Source organism: Cyprinodon tularosa, unplaced genomic scaffold, assembly GCF_016077235.1.
Source record: "Cyprinodon tularosa strain WSP-4 unplaced genomic scaffold, ASM1607723v1 ctg1259, whole genome shotgun sequence".
Taxonomy (NCBI): Eukaryota; Metazoa; Chordata; class Actinopteri; order Cyprinodontiformes; family Cyprinodontidae; genus Cyprinodon; species Cyprinodon tularosa.
The window spans coordinates 29,324-46,087 of record NW_024038069.1 but is presented as its reverse complement, the minus strand read 5'-3'; the positions used below and the strand labels follow the sequence as shown (position 1 = coordinate 46,087).

General features: G+C 38.3%; 1 protein-coding gene across 2 annotated transcripts; it reads right to left on the bottom strand.

The window, feature by feature from the left end:
• Nucleotides 1–216: 216 nt before the first annotated feature.
• LOC119777645 (zinc finger protein OZF-like) lies at nt 217–11,656 on the bottom strand. 2 transcript variants are annotated; one of them, XM_038276610.1, is made up of 2 exons: nt 11,431–11,656; nt 217–1,909 (listed from the first exon to the last, which is right to left on the bottom strand). In XM_038276610.1, the coding sequence occupies exons 1-2, from the start codon at nt 11,507–11,509 to the stop codon at nt 591–593; spliced, it is 1,398 nt and encodes a 465-aa protein (XP_038132538.1). In that variant the 5' UTR covers nt 11,510–11,656; the 3' UTR covers nt 217–590. The 2 variants fall into 2 exon arrangements, 1 of the variants encoding a protein (XP_038132538.1); XR_005279944.1 differs by lacking the exon at nt 217–1,909 and adding an exon at nt 4,326–5,004.
• Nucleotides 11,657–16,764: the final 5,108 nt, after the last annotated feature.

Here is a 16,764-nt window from a genome sequence, read left to right as displayed (position 1 = left end):
TGTAATGTTCCGCTAATCTAACAAACTCTTTCAGTGTCTTAGGACACAATTTAACACTTAAGTACATACTCCAGCCTCTAAACTGTGTTCTTTACGGAAGAGGATTAGGGCCACTGGAAAAAAAAAAAAAAGTTAACAGATTTTTTTTTTTTTTATTTCAGTATAGTATGGGAAAAAAAGTCAGAATTCTGACTTTAATGTCAGAATTCTGACTTTTTTCCCATGTTAAACTGAAATAAAATTTAAAAATCAGTTTACTTTTTTTTTTCCAGTGGCCCTAATCCTCTTCCGTAGTTCTTTGATGTTCCATAGTTTAAATATTTACCAGGTTTGCATTATTACACCTTATCTGTTCTAGCTTACATATAAACAGTAGATTGCTGCTGTTAATAAAAGGTTTTGGCAAGAAAAGGGCCTTTAATGTTTGAGTTCTGTGTGTAATCATGTTAACTAGTTTCTAGAGGGACATTTTATGAACACTAAAACATGAAAAATGTCTCCCCTGTTCATTTCTCTGGAGTCTAATTTATTGTTTGAAATCTTATTTCAATCTTATTAAAATCGTTCCACACCATGCATGAAAAATGTTTCTAACCTGTGTGAGTTATCATATGTCTAGTCAAATTACTCTTTTGTTTGAAACCTTTGCTGCAAATCATACAGCAGAACGGCTTCTCACCTGTGTGAGTTCTCATATGTTTATTCAAATTACTTGATTGAGCAAAACTTTTTCCACAAATTGTACAGGAGAATGGCTTTACGCCAGTATGAATTCTGACGTGTTTATTAAGAGTTGATTTATCAGTGAAACTTTTTCCACAGGACTGACATTCAAATGGCTTCTCGCCTGTGTGAGTTCTCAAGTGTCCAGTCAAATTATTTGTATGAGTAAAAGCTTTTCCACAAATCATACAGCAGAACGGCTTCTCACCTGTGTGAGTTCTGATGTGTTGATTAAGACCACGTTTATCAATGAAGCTTTTTCCACAAGAAAAACATTTGAAAGGCTTCTCACCTGTGTGAGTTCTCATGTGTATAATTGAAATACTTTTTCGATTAAAACTTTTGCCACAAATTGTACAGTGGAACGGCTTCTCACCAGTGTGAATTTTGAGGTGTTGATTAAGAACACGTTTATCACTGAAGCTTTTTCCACAGGACGGGCATTTGAAAGGCTTCTCTCCAGTGTGAATTCTGTTGTGTCTATTCAGAGTGCGTTTATCGTGTAATCTTTTACCACAGGACAGACATTTGAAAGGCTTCTCTCCTGTGTGAGCCCTCATGTGTCTAGTCAAATGACTGCTTCGACTAAAACTTTTGTTACAAATTGTACAGTGGAACGGTTTCTCACCTGTGTGAATTCTTATGTGTTTATTAAAATCACTTTTATCATTGAAGCTTTTTCCACATAACAGACACTCAAAGGGTGTCTCACCTGTGTGAATTCTCAGGTGGTTATTAAAACCACTTCTATAAATGAATTTTTTTCCACAGAACAGACATTCAAAGGGCCTTTCACCAGTGTGAGTTCTGTAATGTGTTTTAAGATGAAATTTTTGAGTGAAGATTTTTCTACACAACTGACATTCATACGTCTTCCGACCTGTGTGAGTTCTCATGTGAACCATTAAATTTTCTTTTTTCAGAAACCTTTCTTCACATGTCAAACATGCAAAAGGTTTCTCTTCTATTTCTCCAATCTCTTTCTTTAGAACCAGCTGCTCCTCCTGCTCACTTATGGGGATCTCCATGGTCTCCTCTTTTGTCCAGGGATCTTCTTGCTTTAGCTGCTCTTCTTTTATCTTCAGAGGTTCTGGTTCCTCTTGTTCCAACCCGGAATTCCTCTCCTGTTCAGAGAACCGCCGCTCCGAGAAAACCTCCTCTTTTCCAACATATCCCTGATGGTGTTCTGGAAAAACAAACACAAGAGAAAGACTTTCTATTGTAGGCACTTTATTTAAATCATGTGTTGATCAAACCATAGATATAGATAACGTAGGCAAAAGAAAGGACACTTCACTTTAATCATGTCTTGATCAAACTGCATACAATCAGAATCGAATGACATCTCCCAGCATGCCCTGCAGCTGTGACATCACAGACTATAAAAGACTGGTCAGTGCTCTGATGTTCTCTGACTTCCACCTTTATTATCAAACCTTTGGACAGATGATCAGCAGTCTCAACTATTCAAGAAATATTTAAACTGCTTTTCAGATGATTTTATTTTAGATGACCTGTCCAGGGTGTAGCCTGCCTGTCGCCCATAGACAGCTGGAGATAGGAACCAGCCCCACTGTGACCCAGACAGATAAGCGGAAGAAGATGGATGGACTTTTTTTAGATTCCAATCTCCTCGTCCCGGTTTATTTTTTTATTCAAATTTTGAAATCCTTTCAGCATATATATATATTTTTTTTTTATTATTTTTCGCCCCCACCTTCAAAAATCTTTTTCCAGACTAAAATGAAATGTTTCTGGTAAAACATTATGGCTGTAGTTTTACTCAGCAAATGTTCATCTGCCTTAGTGGGAATGACAATTTTCTGTTGAATGAGTCTGAAAATCTTCAGTTCCATCACCTATGCATTATTCAGAGAAACCCCCAGAGATGTAGAACTTATGAACTCATGTGAAGGAGTCATTTTCTCTATTGCTGCACAATAAACATGTTGAAACACAGCAGCATGAAGGATGTCCCAGTGTTTTTCAAACGCATAGAAACAGAGGATTCAGCATTTCAGGCTTTCACCATGTTATTGTGGATTTTTTTATCTATCAGATGTAACAGCACTCGATAAAACAGAGAAACATCTTTAGTTTTGTTAATTTATTCAAAAGTACAACAATGTTGATAATAGAAGAATAGAAAATCCCTTTATTGTCCCACAATGGGGAAAGTTGGCCTTACAGCAGCAAAACTTCATAAAAAGTTTATAAAAATAACAGAATAATTGACAGAGTAAAAAAATACACAAATAAGACAATGCACCATACAGTGCTTTTACAATACAAACACTGTGCATCTGAAGAATAAATAACCAATATGCAGCTATGGACATTTTTACAGTAATGGATATTTGAAAATAGCAGCAACATCAGATGTGCAGAATGACAGCAGCAGGTTATTTAACTGACTAAGGTAGAAACTGTGCAAAGTCAGCATGAATGGAAGAACTGATGGAGGTTGTTGGGAACAGTGGTGGTTCTAGAGTCTTCCAGCTGCTGGGAGGAAGGATCTGTGATAACGCTCCCTGGTGCATTTAAGGAGCAGCAGTCTGTCTCTGAAGGAGCTCTCCAGTTCAGCACCAGCTTCATGCATGGGGGGGGGGGGGGGGGGGGGGGGGGGGGACATTATCCATCAGAGATGTTCATTTAGTTAGGATCCGTCTGTTTCCCGCCTCCTGCACTGAGTCCAGAGGGCATCCAATCAGAGCTGGCCTTCCTGATCAGCTGATCCAGCCTCTTCCTCTCAGCTACAGATCAGCACTGCTCCAACAGACAGCTCCATAGAAGATGGCTGATGCCACAGCAGAGTCAGAGAAGGTATTCAGGAGCACCAGCTGCACTAGTTAGGGTTTGCACACACATTTCTACACCACAGGAGGCCCACAGAGAGAGCTGCACCCCATCCCATTCTGGTCCGATCATCAGTGAATATATTTTACTTAACAGTCGTGCTTTTTTTTTTTTATCCATCTTATTTCCTTGAAGCATTTTAAGCCGAGCCTCTTTTGGTTTGAGGCTACACAAGTTCCAGATAGATTTTTCTGTAACATGTATATCCAGAGCTCTAAGTGCAGTTTATTGTTCAGTCATCGAATTATTAACTTGCCCATCTCTTCTTTGGTAAAGCCTCTTATCAAAACTTAACCTGACTCCGCCAGATGGATTTGCTCCGCATATCCATCTGGAAACCTTCCGCTGAAGTAATTTTGGGAAGGGGTGAAAATACTGGTTAGCTGATTGGCCTATGTTGGTGATAGACGGACCAAATAAACCAATCAGATCAACAAAGAATATGACGTACTAACAGAGCGACAACAAAGAGGAGCCAATTGATAGATCAAACTCTTGCCGAAACCAGTCGGGAGAAGAGCAAAAACATCTTTTCCTCTGAGAAAAGCCTCCAGAGCAGTGTTTTGCTCTTCTTTCAGTGAAGAAATACTCTGTAATTCCCATAAAACTTGCTGGATAGCCACGCTAACGCTAGTTTCATCGGCTGAAGCCGCCATGTTCTTTAGACTGAACTGTCGCGCTTCTCGTTGCGTCACACCTCAACCCGCCTCAAAGCCAACGCTGATTGGACGTTCGGTTGGTGAACGGCTCCAAATTTTCTTTAACGGAGAGTCTCCAGACTGATTAGCGAGTGAAACCTTGAAAGCTCGCGAGATCAGGATGGTCTCATGAGGCTAATCAAAATTAGCTAGGATAAAAAACTTGTTTTAAGCTCACAGAACATCAATACAACTGTGCATGTGAGTGAAAGGAAGAAGGGATTGCTGATGTTTCCAGGGTGAAGAAATATGATGACTGAATGGATAGATGGTTCCTAGTCTTACTGATTGGCAAATTCTCAATGACTCTGCTGTTGAAATCAGGGATTTCCCTTCTTAGACTTTTCTCTATGGAGATTATAGCCACAGCGTTGAGGTCTTGTTCTATGGTATTTCTTAGGGATGTTTTTATCCTCCTAAAGTTGAGAAGCACTTCTCTCATTCCGACGTCGTCATTGATGTGAAAAGACTTGCAGTTTCTGAAAATGTGTTTCCATCAGAACCTGAAAGAGAGCCAGCACAGCGCTGCGACTCTGGAACTCCTGGTTACTGCAGATCAGGTAAAGCTCAGTTTTAAGTCCTCCTCCAGTGACGGAAAGGCTTCCAGGGTGGGATCCAGCGCTGCATCTGGGAACTTCTTCTTCTGTTGTGGGAACAAGTCTCCTTCCAGCTGAGTGGTGCTGACCGGGTGTTTGGGAAAGGCATGGCACATAATGCGCTCACAGACCTATGAAGAGATATCATTTAAAATTGGGTAAGAATTAGGTTTCAATGTTTTATTTTAAACAATAGACTATAACTCTTCCCTTCCTGAGCAGCTATAATGATCCCATATGATTGTCTCTCTTTATCACAAACTTGGAAACAAAGTCCAGTGGATTGTTTTTTTTAACTTCTTTGGAATGACTATAAACTGGATGATTGAGAATCTTCACCAGCATCTATCACAACATGTCAATAAGACGTCTAATGAGGAAAATATACGGAGACTTCCTTAACGTAAAACATCCGATCCAATGATGTGCTGAACACAGCATGAGCTCCTGCCATCTATAAGATGAAACCAGTTCAATTATTTTATTCATCAGCTTCTTGCACCCGATGATCCATGAAGGCTGGGGCTGATATCTGGTGGCCCCGCCCCCACAGTAAGGATATGAAGCAGAGAGCTAGCTATTCAAGGCAAGTGCCTTATTTTGTTGGATTAAAATTAGCGCTGGGCATAGATTAATTTTTTTAATCTAGGTTAATCTCACTGCAGATTCTGAATTAATCTAGATTAAAATCGCTAATTTGAATTCTGCTAAATGCATTCACATGTGTGTGCTACCTCCAGAATCTAAAATAACAGGTTCATTTATTTTATTGTTTCCAAAATCAGACGTTATGTCATCTTCCTCCTTAAGAATTTGACAAACTTATAAATACTTTTTTTTTTATCTTTTTTTCTGTGTTTTTGCTGCAAAAAATAGAGCGCCCCTCACTTTAAAATTATAGTGTCTCGAAAAATCCAACTCTGGGGGAACAGCATTGGAGGATAATATAAAACCTGTGTTTAGAGTGTCTCTTGTGATGTGAAGATCCGGAGGTTTTTAAAATATATCATGAGCTCTAGAAATTAAATAGGCTGACACTGCGAGAATTACCTCCCCTCTCGCACACTCATGAGAAAACAGATTGAAATATGAAAGAAGGGGGAACTTTTAAAGATATTCTAAATGTTTTCCTATTGCTTATGCATGGTTGCGCCTCTCCAGCTCTCCACAACCACTATTGAACATTTTTCCTTCGGATAAACTTCCCATGCACAAGTGCACTCTCACAAACAACTACAGGTGCTAGGTTCCAGGTACTCAGAGATTCACTTCCATACAGAAAGTCCATTCATATCTTCAGGTAACACAGAGTACATATCAGATTAAATAATACCACTTATACTTCAGTGATAGTATCTAGGTGTTACTTTATTGTATGTCTCATACCATGTCTGTTGGTTGTTCTGTTCTTTTTGCATCTCTTTGCAGGTGATGAAGCAGACTGAAAATCTTTTATCATTATCTCCCTTTTAACTCCTCTTTCTTTCATCTTTTCTCCTTTTTTCTGTTTTTCCTCTTCTGTTCTACCTACATTGCAGTGTCCATATAATCTGTAAAACTCCCTGCATAATTATAATAAAGCTATTTATATGCATGAAACAGACAAAAAAAACAAAAATACGGATAATTAATCCGACTCGCAGGCATCCATGACCAACTATATCAGGGAGATTCCCAGAACTTCCAGGAGTCTTGGGATGTCTGCATTCTCCAGAAAACATGTTGACTTCAATCTTTTCCTTCCACAGTCTATTTCTATCTCAGTCTTAAAGAAATATACAAAAATTCACACCACATTCTTTAGTAGCTTCTGAAATGTCAAAGTCAGACCATTTTAAGAGGCATTCACACTGAACGCAGAGTTCACAGCAAGGGCGGTGGATATTGATAGTAATACTATGTAAACCACACAGAAAAGACCTACGAAGCAGCCAGTGGCGGATTCCACACAGTGAGAGCAGTCAAAGGTCAGCTTTCACATCTAGACAGCTCGAAAGTCGAGTTGGACTACAGTTATACAATATGCCGGGTTTTTCTAAAAATATATTTTGTCCAATCTATATCGGACATTGTTTTTCTATAGCCCTCAATATCGATAACGATTTTCAAAATTCTATATCGGTAGCGCTCTACTAACAGATTCTGCAGAGTGGGAGAATAGAGATAGAATGAAGCAGAATGATGAAATGGTGGTGCCTATGTCCTCCAGCAGTCTAAGCCTATAGCAGCATAACTATAGAGATAGCTCAGGATAACCTGAGCCACCCTAACTATAAGCTTTATCAAAAAGGAAAGTTTTAAGCCTAGCCTTAAAAGTAGACAAGGTGTCTGCCTCACGGACTAAAACTGGTAGTTGGTTCCACAGGAGAGGAGCCTGATAACTAAAAGATCTGCCTCCCATTCTACTTTTAGACATTCTAGGAACCACTAGTAAACCTGCAGATTGAGAACGAAGTGCTCTGTTAGGAACATAAGGAACAATCAGATCTCTGATATCAGATGGAGCTTGGCCATTTAAGGCTTTATATGTGAGAAGGAGGATTTTAAATTCTATTCTGGATTTAACAGGAAGCCAATGAAGAGAAGCCAGGATAGGAGAGATATGATCTCTCTTTTTCATTTTCATCAGAACTCTGGCTGCAGCATTTTGGATCAGCTGAAGGCTTTTAACTACAGTTTGTGGACTTCCTGATAGTAAAGAATTACAATAGTCCAGCCTTGAAGTAACAAATGCATGGGCTAGTTTCTCAGCATCACCCCTGGACAAGAGATTTCTCCTTTTTACAATATTCCTCAGATGAAAGAATGATATTCTAGAAACCTCTCTGATCTGGGATTTAAATGACAGGTCCTGATCAAAAACAACACCAAGATGTTTTACTTTATTATCTGAAATCAGTTTAATCCCATCCAAATGAAGTGACTGACTAATCAGTTTCTTTTTCAGAGACTCTGGTCCAAAGACTATAACTTCTGTTTGTCTGCATTCAGAAGCAGAAAGTTAAGAGTCATCCAGGTTTTTATGTCTTCAGACATGCCTGTAATCTATGTAATGGGTTAGCTTCATCTGGATTATAAACAGATATAGCTGGGTATCATCAGCATAACAGTGGAAATTAATCCCATGCTGTCTAATAATTCTACCGATTGGGAGCATGTATAAAGTAAAGAGAATTGGTCCTAGCACTGATCCCTGTGGTACTCCACAGGTAACCTTTGAGCGTGAGGAAGATCTATCATTAACATGAACAAACTGAATTTGATCAGATAGATAAGATTTAAACCAGTCTAGTGCTGTTCCTTTAATTCCAACAAAATATTCAAGTCTTTCTACAAGAATATTATGATCAACTGGATCAAATGCAGCACTAAGATCCAACAGGACGAGCACAGATATTTATATTTAAGTCTGCACGACACTAATATGCACAAATAAGTTATTGGTGTGATATTTTATTATATTACAATTTCAGGAGCTATGTTTTAGTTTACTTTTATTGTCCTTTATTTTATATTGTTCATACAGCACAGTGTTTTTTATAATCTTCTGTACGCACATTGTGAAAAGTTATTGAATCTTTAGCTGCTCATTCATACGTTTACATGAGCATGAAAATGGCTATTTAATGTCAGCATTAACTCAATCGTTTGTCTTTTCCAACTGAACGTCAACATCTTTGAATGGAAACGGATCGAATCGTCAGGTTCCTAATGATACCCAGACGTATTAGATCCAGACTGAACACAATAGAAATACAAATAAAAACTCTAAAACAACCAGCTTTGTAGAGACTTTGTGTCCAAACAAAAAATGAAAGAAAAGTTAGAGCATGGAATCTAATAACAAGAAAATAACTTTTTGTAAGAATTAGAATAATAAAGTGGGAATAGTTGGAAGGAAGGAGGAGAATCCCAAAGATTCTGATTCCACATGTTTTGTTCTGAATGATTGGCCTCTTTAATGGATTTATATTTACATTCAGGAATTGACATAATGTGTGTACTTTCTCCTCCATCCTGCAGGTTCTGATTTATAGCTTCTGGATCAGCAGGAGAAATGACTCCATGTGAGACAGATTTTTGTATTTTTCTCTACACTTCTGAACGACGCGGTTCTTTCTGTGGGATTATTTGAACTAACTGCTTTTCCGTGGATACAAATTATTTGCCACATCTTTTAAATCTGGAAAAACCACAGAAATTAATTTGTTAGATCTGTCTGGTTGAGTTTTTGCGAAGTTTTGTTACGTTAGGAATATGTTTTCATCAGGCATCTACACAGCCAGCTATGCCACAGGATAGATTATATCACAGCGGGTCCTTGAGGATGCAGCCTCGAACACACCCACCGTCTCCTTCGATCACAAATCAGGTGACGCCGTTTGCAGGCGTTACATGAGGGCGGGGCTTAACACTTTATAGGCACTCAGAGATACTTTGAAAATCCAAATTTGAAGCAAATAGTGTTTTTGGAATCCAGGACCAGACCTTATTACCTTTGTAACATAAAAAAAAAAATTGATATTTTGATGGCAAAAATGAATGTCGATGTAAAAAGAAGAAACGCCAACTGGCCCAAATATAAAGAAAAATAACAAAAGTGCTCCTAGAAGAAATTCATGAAAAACATTCAGCTTTAAAATAACAGAATGGGTTCCTTTGGACTGTTCTATAGATATAACAGTCCAAAGGAATATAGTTTTCCAATAGCAAGAGATGATCTACTATATTCCCCAAACACAATGTGAAACAGCCTAGAATCTTCTGAACCTTCTGTTAAAACCATGAATCTATGAAACACCTGATCCAGAACCAGGGTCAGGTTATTGTCATGAAGTTAGCGTCTGACTGCAGTCTATTAGAAGCTAATAACAATTAGCTTTGGATCATCATCTGGAACAGCAACGATCTAAGATCTAAGCTCCTCATTAGCCTCCTGTTCTTTACTGAACATGTTTTAAAATTCTCTAACTCCAGAGAGCGACATTAGCAGGTTTTCAATAACAATCCCTCTGTCTGATGCAAACATTGGCTAATTTGGTTGTTTTCCTCTCTATGTTTTGTACTCAGCTGACTTTTCATGCTGTCTCTAAAGGAATGAAAGATTTTTTCCAAGCACTAAGCTCACTTAGCTGATTGCTCCTTCCTGTGTTTCCAAAAAGGCCAAAGTAAATAACCCAGTCCTTCTTTTCACTGTAGACAAGCCATGATCTGCTTCTCTGTTCTCCATTTTTCATTTGGATGAAATAATAGCTGCATGAATCATGACAGCAGACAAGATAGAGGAGAGCAGGAGGCGGGGTTACCAATCTACTTGCTCTGGAGAGCAGAGTTCGCTGCTTTTAGATGTTGTCTCCAAAGTCTCCAGTAGCAGAAAAAAGTCTCTAGATTTGGCGCTAGGAGCTTTTTAGAAATCAAAGTTCTAGAGGGGTCTGAAAAGTGGCTAAATATAGCGACTAAAGCGCTAAGTTGGCAACACTGCTCTTTGAATGGTTTGTTTTCAAATGGTTTGCTGCTGTCTGTTTGGACCTTTCTGAACATGTGCAGCAAATGGACTGATCCAATATGGGGGACACTGAAGGGGGGGGCTGAGACACAATTAATATTATCAGCGTTCTGATGGCATTTTAGTGAAAGGATTTTTATCAAAACATAATTAATGTGCAAAAATAAGGAATAGTTGTATTAGCCATACATGGAAACAGAGCTTTATGGGGCCCCCAGGAACTTGGGGCCCTAGGCACCTGCCTGGTATTATCTAATGGGAAATCCCGCCCCCTCCCTCAGTCACTGAGCTGCACTACAGTCCTCTGAATGGCAGAGGTTGGTTTTTGTTTTAATAAAAACTACTTTATCCAATTATCCAATCATTGAAATGATTACATTGATCATTTTATTAATGTTTTGATCCACAAAACATTACTAGGAAATATTAATATTGTGTCTTGAACAGATTAAATGTAAAGGCATTTAATATAATACACCTCTGTGATGATCATGATCTATCTCTTTCTGATCTTTGTTGCATCCTAAGATCTGTTTGGATTTTTCTCTGAAACGTCAGAAACTAAAGCAGTTCTGCACAGTAAAGGTTCCATGGTGGGCAGGGATTATTCAAACTAGATGTAATATTCAATATCTGCCATAAAATGGATCAAACATGTTAGAATAATATGTAGTTCTTAACATTTCACAAGGATCATTTATTTCCAGGTTTCAGTGGATGGATGCTGAACAGCTGCAAACATCTGCAGATGAGCAGACTCTTTACTGAACACAAAGCACATTAAGCTTCTCCAAAGGAGGGTTAAAGATCTGGAATAATCTAATCCAGGTTTGAAGCTGTGGTTTCTAAATTAGAGCAGAATATAGACCATTAAAGTGGTGAGAAAATAGGTGGAGCAGCCCTTTAGCTGAAGCAGAAGCTAACTTCATGTTGGATCTAATGTTTATAAAGCAGATGAAGCAGCAGAGCCTGGAAGGCAGCAATCTCCAAACATGATGCAGAGGAAGCAGCGTTTTTAGCAGCTGCTGAGGGAGCATCAGGTGGTTCCTACCTATCCGCTGTAAGATGATCTGGGGGATCCTGGTGAAATCCAGCAGTCTGTGCTGATCATCCATCATCTCCTCCTTCATCGCAGCTAATCTTTAATCTCTGGGATTATTTCTCCAACAGGATCAATATGCTGGCTGATAAACTCTGCTTCCAGCTGCAATCAATCCATTAACAAAGGAAGCTAATGCTGCTGCTAGCGACTCTTCTTCTTCTTTCCTTTGATTCTTCTTCTTCTTTCCTTTGATGGCGGATTGCAAACAACCTATAGGTGCATACTGCCACCTACTGTACAACAGCGTGTAGGCTTTAGGATCCATCTAATATATTTTATTTTGATGAAAAATCAACTCAATGCTTTATTAATGATTATTATCTCCATCTGTCCATAAAACCTCTTTAATTCTCCATCCTCTCCCTCTTATTCTCATTACTTCCTTCATCCTCTCTTCCAGTTTCATGTTTATTGTAATTCATCAGAACATCATCCCTCTCATAAATGATAATTTCTCTCCCCAGTAGAAACAGAAACTCATTCCAGCAGGTGTTTCCAGTTCTTAGTCTAGTGGAGATTATCTCTTCCTTCTGATTCTTTCTCCATCATTTCTAACTATGACAGATTTTTTAACCCTTTATAATCTTCTTCTTTCTCATCTTCATCCCATATTTTTTTTTGCCATCTTTCTGTTTCTTACATGGAATCTGCATCATAATCTGTTTCCTAAAGCCTTTAATCCAGATTATCTGCTGTTTCAGTTCCTCTCAGCCCTCCATGTGCGGCTGAACATCTATTCTAAATAACCTGAGGAGTTTCTAAGCCCAGGTGTTTGCTATAGTTTCCCTGTGAGTGAATGTTTTCTATCTCCACCCTGTCTGCTCTAACCTCCTCCACCCACTAAACTAATCATCGTTGTTACAGATATTAAACTATAGAATGCTGCTATAGCCATGGGCGGTTCTAGACAGGGGCCAACGGGGGCCAGTGCCCCTGTAGATCATGTCCTGGCCCCTGTTATGGCCCCTGTACTGAAGAAATAATAATTAAAATTAATTCTAATGATGACATGTGCTGGAACAGACATGGTTACTGATGGGTCCTTTGGATGTATTTCGTTTTTTTTTCGTTATGAATTATGTGTTACTAATTATTTAAAAACAATAAGATGATAGCTTCAGTGGTATTGAGGTAGGATCCCAGTTTTCATCTGCTAAATGTTTTTTTTACACAAAAAAAAAAAAAAATTAGACTAATTTTTACAGATATACTTATCTGTTTCTCTTGAGTTATTTTTCTGATTTTATAGAAAATGTGATTTTAACTTAAATTGGGTGAAAAATATGTAAAATTCCTAAATTATAAATGTATATTGACCTCATAAGAAATAGAATTTTAATTAAACCTAATTGAATAGAAATTTCACTTCATGCAGCTATCGTAATATATTTGAATCCGTTTTCCTGTTTTTTATTTCATGCTTCTCTGGGCCCCCATGAAAACACGCTGGCCCCCTCCTGGCCCCCTGGTACATTTGGTCTAGAACCGCCACTGGCTATAGCAACCCACACCTTCTTCTTCTTCTTCTCCTGTTATTCTGTGGCTACAATGTAGCTTGCCACCATCATTGTGTGTTAATGGGTGAATGATTGAATGTAGTGTAAAGTGCTTTGGTCAAGTCTCCTGACTTGAAAAGGTGCTACAGTATAGTACAGGCCATTTACCATTTAGCACAGGTGTCAAGTAACGAAGTACAAACACTTTGTTACTGTACTTAAGTACACTTTTTAGGTATCTTTACTTCACTCCATTAATTATTTTTCCTCATACTTTTGACTTCTACTCGTTACATTTTCACACAAGTATCTTTACTTTCTATTCCTTACATTTTTAAAACAAACGTTACTCGTTACTCTTGGCTTCTGTTTAAAGCAGAGGTCAGGGATTAGCGGACTGCGATGTTATGAACAACATTAAATCCAAAGATTTTGTCCTAGGTAAAGCTGATTTATTTGCTGTAGTCTCTTGTTATTCACACGCAACAATAAACAGTGATTATCCGACACAGACCAGTGTGATGCATTCGCGAGCGTCAGACAGCTATGGTGCATTCAGGAGCATGGGACATTTCATACTTACAAGGAAAGAGACAAAAACGGAACGTAACTCATACAATAATGTATTTATTCAGAAACAGTCTGGGCTTTCTTACAATACTGAATGCTCTATACTTGTGTTTCTGTTATTTTTTGATTATTCACATTTGCTAGCTTTTTATTCTAAAAAATCTATAATATTACAGCAGCAAATTATCAAAGTTTTTCAAAAGCTTTTTTAAAAGCTCCAATTGAGGCTTCAGATCATACAGCGACAATTGCGCTGTCATTGTTTTACAGGCAGAATTTGCATTTGCTGAATCTTTTCCTTTAACTACTGATGGATATACACGAATACAGTCATACAAGTGTAAACTCCTCTCAGATAGAACAGGATGCAATATTTGGCAATTTCTATTTTTATTTTATTAGCTTTTTTTTTTTTTATTCAATGTAACATGAATGCATAAATACGTCATTTTATTTCAGTGTTAAATTCTGTTTAAAGTTAGAGATCATTAAAAATGTCTCCTGACATTTACTGGTTGATTTTCTTTATTCGGACCCCACTAATTTTTTATTAGTTAGCCGTGGTTTAATGTTTCTAAATATTTATTTCCCGTCATGTGCTCCATCCAATGCAGATCATTGGCTCCATCCACATCTAGTGAAAACTAGTGTGATTGGATGAGTCATAGAACGCAAACACTCATTGGTTAGTTAAAGGAAACCATCAGAAGCAAGCAGGTGTTCTTCAAACTGCTAATGTGAATTATCTATGCCATGCTACGATGTCGGATTCAGAAAAAGATGTTGAAATGTCTGAAAGGTCAGACACAGGAGAGAGCGTATCGGGAGACGGAGACCAACCAGACCTCCCTCATCCTTGGCCCTATCTCAGAGGATTTATAGAAATAGACGAAAAATTTAGCTTTTAATTCATATAGTGGCATCTGGCAGCTTTTTCAAAGGTTACTTTATACTTTTATACTTTAAGTAGTTTTTGGAGCACATACTTTTTCACTTTTACTTGAGTAAAGAGGTCAAGTTGATCCTTCAACTGTTACCAGAGTGTTTTTAAACTGCAGTATCTATACTTCTACTTAAGTAACAAATGTGTGAACTTAGACACCACTGCCATTTAGATAGTTTCACCGTCAAATTTTACAATGCTTATTGGGACATCCAAGCAGAAGACCTGCTGGATGTCTATAAATGTGGCCACTGGTTCACTACCGTTTTGTGCCATAGGACGTACATCATCGTAGGCAGGTAGGCAGGCAGTTTCAGATTCAATATGCATCTAATTACCAGGTACAATAACATAAAGCATGAAAATAAAATATACCCCACTCTCCAGAGATGCTGATTATTTCTAAACTAAATCTACCTTTCTGTGTTGGTGCAGGAAGTGTCTACATTTAGAATCAACCATTGAGGCTGAAAAACTGAACAAAAGCTAATCTAAAATGCACATTGTTGCTAGCTTAACTTGGTTAACTTAACTCTAGCTAATCCTGTGCAGCAAACCTGAAATCTGATTGGTTGAACAAAACTAATATTGTTAAGGTAAGATCAGACAGCGGTGCTGATGCTGAAGGCCCTGGGCAGATTAGATTGACATGGCAACACACAGGGGCTGAAATCTGATTGAACAAAAAATATAGCAACCACATAAATGTAATGGAAGCAGCGCAGCCAAGAGAAACTTAAGAGTATGGATCGTTTGGAATAAATGATTACATCTGGAAAGAAGAAAATTAAAGTTCAGGTTGTGAATGTAGGTTAGTGTTTCTATTGATCTCAGGCCAGCAGTTAAGGCCTCTAAGGCTCTGACCTCCACCACTGGAAGAATGTCAGCTGTATTTCCATTGACATATCTGCTCTGCTGTCTGAATCCTGCCTTTAAACTCATCAATACTGAACTTGAATCTGGACCGTTAGTCATTCTTTGATTAGTGAAACTTAGGCGCAATGACTGCCACTCCTATTTTTCAATTATTCAATTCAATTCAATTCAGTTTATTTATATAGCGCCAAATTCACAACACATGTCATCTCAAGGCACTTTACAGTTCAACCAGATCATACAGTCAAATTGATACAAAGTTTTCTATCTAAGGAAAACCAGTTGATTGCATTGACTCATTGACTCAAATACAATCCCCCACACTAAGCATGCTTGTAGCGACAGTGGAGAGGAAAAACTCCCTTTTAACAGGAAGAAACCTCCAGCAGAACCAGGCTCAGTGTGAGCGGCCATCTGCCGAGGCCGACTGGGGTTCAAGGAGACAGAAGCAGAGATACAAAAAGCAGCTGTAAAAGGCGGCCCCGTCCAGGAAACACACAGCCAGGCAGACGAGCTCCAAGGCAGCTCCCATGCCAGAGGACGAAGAGAGCACATCCACTCAGTCACGGTCAGAGAAACAGGACCACACTGGAAAACAGGCCGATCTCCAACATCTATTAACAAGGGTGTTGATAGAAGCAGCACAGCTGATGTTTTTTTCCAGGATGACGTCACAGCCAAACAGGAACAGACGAGGCAAAGCTACTCTGAGAAAAAGCAGAGAGAGCAGAAGGTTATGTTGATTATGTTGAGGAATCTTTATAAATATGAATGAATTGATAACTGTTTATATATTCCTGTTCTGGTTTTGTAACTGAAATCAATTTCCATTCCTTTTTCAATAAATTCATGTCTATTATTGCTTCTGGTGAAACCTGGGGTGGTAAAACACCTAGAGGTACCAATGGACTTATTTCTACATTTCATATTTAAACCTCCTCTGTCTTTCTGCAGTTCATCAAAAACTTTTGTTATTTTTCTTTTTACAATTATTTATTTGATCAGGATAGTGCGTGTTAATGGACACACATGAATGTAAACATCTGTTGTCCCACAGACAGGGGTTACAGGGGAACACAGTTATAAGACTCACAAACCTTTATATCATAAAAAGGCGGTCACTTATACATCACATTCGTTAAACACACTTTACAGCTCTAAGAACAGTCACAATAAAACACAGGAAAAATCTCAATATACATTTCATCAAGGTTCAGCGATAAGAAATCTCATACAATGAAATATGCAATCCTGTGAGATCCTGCTCCTGAATGCAGACAGAACAGAAATTATACAGAATATATAACAGAAGTCAGAGCTCATCATAGCACTGAAACAGCTCTGGTGAAAGTCACTAATGATATTCTCATGGCCTCAGATAATGGACTTGTATCTGTG

Excerpts from the sequence above, each read along its gene's own strand:
- LOC119777645 (XM_038276610.1), bottom strand. The coding sequence starts at position 11,509 with ATGAAGGAGGAGATGATGGATGATCAGCACAGACTGCTGGATTTCACC. Across the intron at positions 1,910-11,430 it reads GATCATCTTACAGCGGATAG|AACACCATCAGGGATATGTT; the intron begins GTAGGAACCACC and ends TTGTTTTTCCAG.